The sequence below is a fragment of the Rhinopithecus bieti genome, unplaced genomic scaffold (genome assembly GCF_001698545.2).
Source record: "Rhinopithecus bieti isolate Rb0 unplaced genomic scaffold, ASM169854v2 scaffold_22453, whole genome shotgun sequence".
Lineage (NCBI taxonomy): Eukaryota > Metazoa > Chordata > Mammalia > Primates > Cercopithecidae > Rhinopithecus > Rhinopithecus bieti.
In genome coordinates this window covers 503,611-508,028 of record NW_016810682.1, presented here as the reverse complement: position 1 = coordinate 508,028, position 4,418 = coordinate 503,611, and the positions used below count along the sequence as shown (strand labels likewise).

At 44.1% G+C, this 4,418-nt stretch overlaps 1 protein-coding gene across 1 annotated transcript in view; it reads left to right on the top strand.

The window, feature by feature from the left end:
* Positions 1–4,418, top strand: part of MELK (maternal embryonic leucine zipper kinase) — a 106,699-nt gene that overhangs the window by 44,118 nt on the left and 58,163 nt on the right. Inside the window, exon 9 of the mRNA XM_017892646.1 lies at positions 4,197–4,265. Coding sequence (XP_017748135.1) covers positions 4,197–4,265 — 69 coding nt within the window. The remainder of the gene's footprint in view (positions 1–4,196; positions 4,266–4,418) is intronic.

The window sequence follows — 4,418 nt, the reverse complement described above, 5'->3', positions numbered from 1 at the left end:
GGCAAGCCAGGTCTCACTAATGCAGGCCTCTATTATAACTGTCTCAGCACTGACTGAGTAGCTAGGTTATACATTAAAAGCTAATTGAGCCAGTGCCCTTATACCAAGGCTGGAATGTAACAAAGAGCCCACCAAGAGTTTTGCCTGGGCTTTTGCAGGGCCTTGAAGCATGACAAGATAACAAAGGAATTCTTATCAGGACCCTTTTAGGATTAAACAAATTATATTGGGGGTCTGAAGAAATTCCCCAGGCCTACACAAACAATTTCACTGGAGTCTAAAGGAACTCCCCAAACCTTTATGATTTAGCAGGATACAAGATAAAGGTAATCACCCCAGCACCTAGACCCATTTAGATTAAGTAAACTTACTGAGCCTCCAGAAGGTCTTTGGGACTCAGACCTTAGTTATAGCTTAAAAGAAGTTAATCACTTATGTTTTTAGATAAATACACACTTATATGTAGACATATAGCTTAGAAGATATATAAGCTCTGGAAAACTTGGTAATTTTGAGTTGGTCTGGCGATAATTTCCAGGCCTTTTCCCTGTGGCTGGTTACAGAGAGAAAAATTCTTCCTCCCCAGTTCATCTACATCTTGTTATTGGGCCACAAGAAATAGCAGCCCAAGAGGCTGGGCGAGGTGGCTCACGGCTGTAATCCCAGCACTTTGGGAGGCTGAGGCGTGTGGATCACCTGAGGTCAGGAGTTTGACACCAGCCTGACCAATATGGCGAAACCCCATCTCTACTAAAAATACAAAAAATTAACCAGGTGTGGTGGCAGGCACCTGTAATCCCAGCTACTCTGGAGGCTGAGGCAGGAGAATTGCTTGAACCTGGGAGGCGGAGGCTGATCGCGCCATTGCACTCCAGCCTGGGCAATAAGAGTGAAACTCCATCTCAAGAAAAAAAAAAAAAAAAAACGAAAAACCAAAGAAAAGAAGTAGCAGCCTGACCCTCAGTTTAGTCTGGGAACACAAGGGAGACAAGGACAATCACAAGCGCACGCGCGTGCGCGCGCACACACACACCCACACGCCAACTGTAAATGAATGCGGCTAGACGGATGGAGGCAGGTAGATGAGGAAGCCATTGACTCGTACTGGCATTGGGGTTCTCTGTTCTATGAACTGTCTAGGATATAATTCTTACAGAATCAGTCCATCTTAAAGGTGAAGGAGAAAATAGACAGGTATGGATCACTCAGAGTCCTAAGATGTTAAGGCAGGCTGGCTTTTGATTATATTAAAGAAATAATCAAAGTCCCAGAGAAGCATTGTCAAACAATAAATCTAAAAAGAAAGGGTCAAAAATCAACCTCTCTGATGAGAGTAGACACACTGACCTACGAGTGTTTCCTAGGAAGAACAGTAGCTTTCATTTTACAAATGACTTTTAATATTACATTTTTATTCCCTTTGTCTAAAGCACTCAGTATTACCCAGAGAGCCCCCCCCCCCTTTTTTTTTGGAGACAAGAGTTGCGCTCTTGTTGCCCAGGCTGGAGTGCAATGGCGTGATCTCGGCTCACTGCAACCTCCGCCTCCCAGCTTCAGGCAATTCTCCTATCTCAGCCTCCTGAGTAGCTAGGAATTATAGGTGCCCACCACCACACCTGGCTAATTTTGTGTTTGTAGTAGAGACGGGGTTTCTCTATGTTGGTCAGGCTGGTCTCAAACTCCCGACCTCAGATGATCCGCCCACCTTGGCCTCCCAAAGTGTTGGGATTACAGGCGTGAGCCACCGTGCCCAGCCTGAGAGCCCATTCTTATTTATACCTTGCCAGGGCACCTTAACACTTGCCAGAGACAGAAACTAACAAAGTTTTTTTTTGTTTGTTTTGTTTTTGAGATGGAGTTTCACTCTTGTTGCCCAGGCTGGAATGCAGTGATGCAATCTCGGCTCACTGCAACCTCCACCTCCTGGGTTCAAGTGATTCTTCTGCCTCAGGCTCCCAAGTAGGTGGGATTACAGACATGTGCCTCCATGCCTGGCTAATTTTTTGTGTTTGGTAGAGACAGGGTTTCACCATGTTGGTTGGGCTGGTCTCAAACTCCTGACCTTGGCTTTCCAAAGTGCTGGCATTACAGACATGAGCCACTGTGCCCAGCTCAGAGTTTGTTTTTGAATTATAGCAATGAAGCTTTGAATTTATTTTTCCCTACCAAGCCTCATGTACAGCCAACTGGACCCCAACCTGAAAGCTCACTGCTGCCTGGGCTCCATGCCTATCCCTGGGAAGGAGGGGTTTTAGATGCTCTAGCCGGCTCTCTGGAAGTCAGCAGTAGTCTGTGACAGTTGACTGTGACCTTTGGAAAAGGCTTTTTCTCAATTTGTTGTTAACTTTGTTAATGCTTTTTTTTTTTTTTTTTTTTTTGAGACGGAGTCTCGCTCTATTGGCAGGCTGGAGTGCAGTGGTATGATCTCGGCTCACTGCAACCTCCACCTCCCGGATTCAAGCAATTCTTCTGCCTCAGCCTCCCGAGTAGCTGGGACTACAGGTGTGTGCCACCACGCCCGGCTAATTTTTGTATTTTTAGTAGAGACGGGGTTTCACCATACTGACCAGGATGGTCTTGATCTCTTGACCTCATGATCCACCCTTCTTGGCCTCCCAAAGTGCTGAGATTACAGGTGTGAGCCACCATGCCTGGCCAATGATGTTTTGTTACACAGAAATATCAAATGTTAATTTTGTCATATATTATTCTTTATAGTGGTTGGCTTTGCTGTCATGTCTAGAAAGATTATAAAAATAATCACTCATGCTTTCTTTAACTCTTATGGTTTTGTTTTGTATTTCCCTTTTTTTTTTTTTTTGAGACAGAGTCTTGTTCTGTCACCCAGGCTAGAGTGCTGCAGTGGTGCAATCTCAGCTCACTGCAACCTCTGCCTCCTGGGTTCGAGCAATTCTCTTGCCTCAGCCTCCCGAGTAGGTGGGACTACAGGCGCCTGCCACCATGCCCAGCTAATTTTTGTATTTTTAGTAGAGACGAGGTTTCCCTTTGTTAGCCAGGATGGTCTGGAACTCCTGACCTCGTGATCCACCCGCCTTGGCCTCCCAAAGTGCTGGGATTATGGTTGTGAGCCACTGTGCCCAGCCTGGTTTTGTATTTTCATTTAATCTGGGTGGAATTAATTTTGGTATGTTCTGTGAATTATAGTTCAATCAGTTTTTCTCAAATAACCTGTTATCTTAGCATCATTAAACAATGTGATTTCTGCTGTGAGAAACTGTAGTATTGCTTCCTCTGAATTGGGAAAGAGGATGTGTGTGGCAGGTTTGTAAGAGATATTCTATCATGGGTTAGTATTTAGCCAAGACCCTTATCTTATCTTTGATGACTTGCTGGCCATAATTTCTGAGTATACTAGGTTGTATACATTTGCCTTCTTAGTCTCTTTTAGTCCTAAAAGAGGTATTTAACTTAGAAAGTGGCTTTCACTAGTTTTCCTCAAAGATTGTGAATTCTGTTTTGTGGATGACCTGTTTTTAACCATAGCCTATGTCTTGTCACCAAATATGCTTTTCTGCTGCTTCGTTTTGTCAACTGATAATTGCTCTGAGATTATAAACTAATACTTGTTTCAGCAGCACAAAAATGGACTACAGTGTTTACTTGCTGTCCGTTTAATACTACAGATTCCAAAGCCATGTTACATTTATGTTTTCTACTGTTATGTTCTTTGTGCTGTAGCCCTTCTCTGATATGTGGGTAATTTAGAGGCAATGATAGTATTTAATATGCTTGATTTTTGAGATGGAGTCTCGCTCTGTCACCCAGGTTGGAGTGCAGTGGCGCGATCTTGGCTCACTGCAACCTCCGCCTCCTGGGTTCAAGTGATTCTCCTGTCTCAGCCTCCTGAGTAGCTGGGATTACAGGCGCCTGCCACCACGACTGGCTAATTTTTGTATTTTTAGTGGAGACGGGGTTTCACCACGTTGGCCAGGCTGGTCTTGAACTCCTGACTTCAGGTGATCTGCCCGCCTTGACCTCCCAAAGTGCTGGGATTGCAGGTGTGAGCCACCATGCCCAGCCAAGAAATTGATTTTTTTTAGTTAATAATGTTTACCAAGTATTGTAGTTGGGTGAAGTCTTCAAGCTTAAAAGTAAACCTCCAGCATGTTATTACCTAAGGAATTTGTGTCAAGGCTGATTGAACCTGAATCTCTTAAATGTTTTGTTTTTTGTAGAGAGGAAAATATGATGTTCCCAAGTGGCTCTCTCCCAGTAGCATTCTGCTTCTTCAACAAATGCTGCAGGTAAACTTTATTTTTAAATAATAGAAGTCTATTGTAATTGTTTGGTTCAACTTTTTTTTTTTTTTTTTTTTTTTTTTGAGACGGAGTCTCGCTCTGTCGCCCGGGCTGGAGTGCAGTGTCCGGATCTCAGCTCACTGCAAGCTCCGCCTCCCG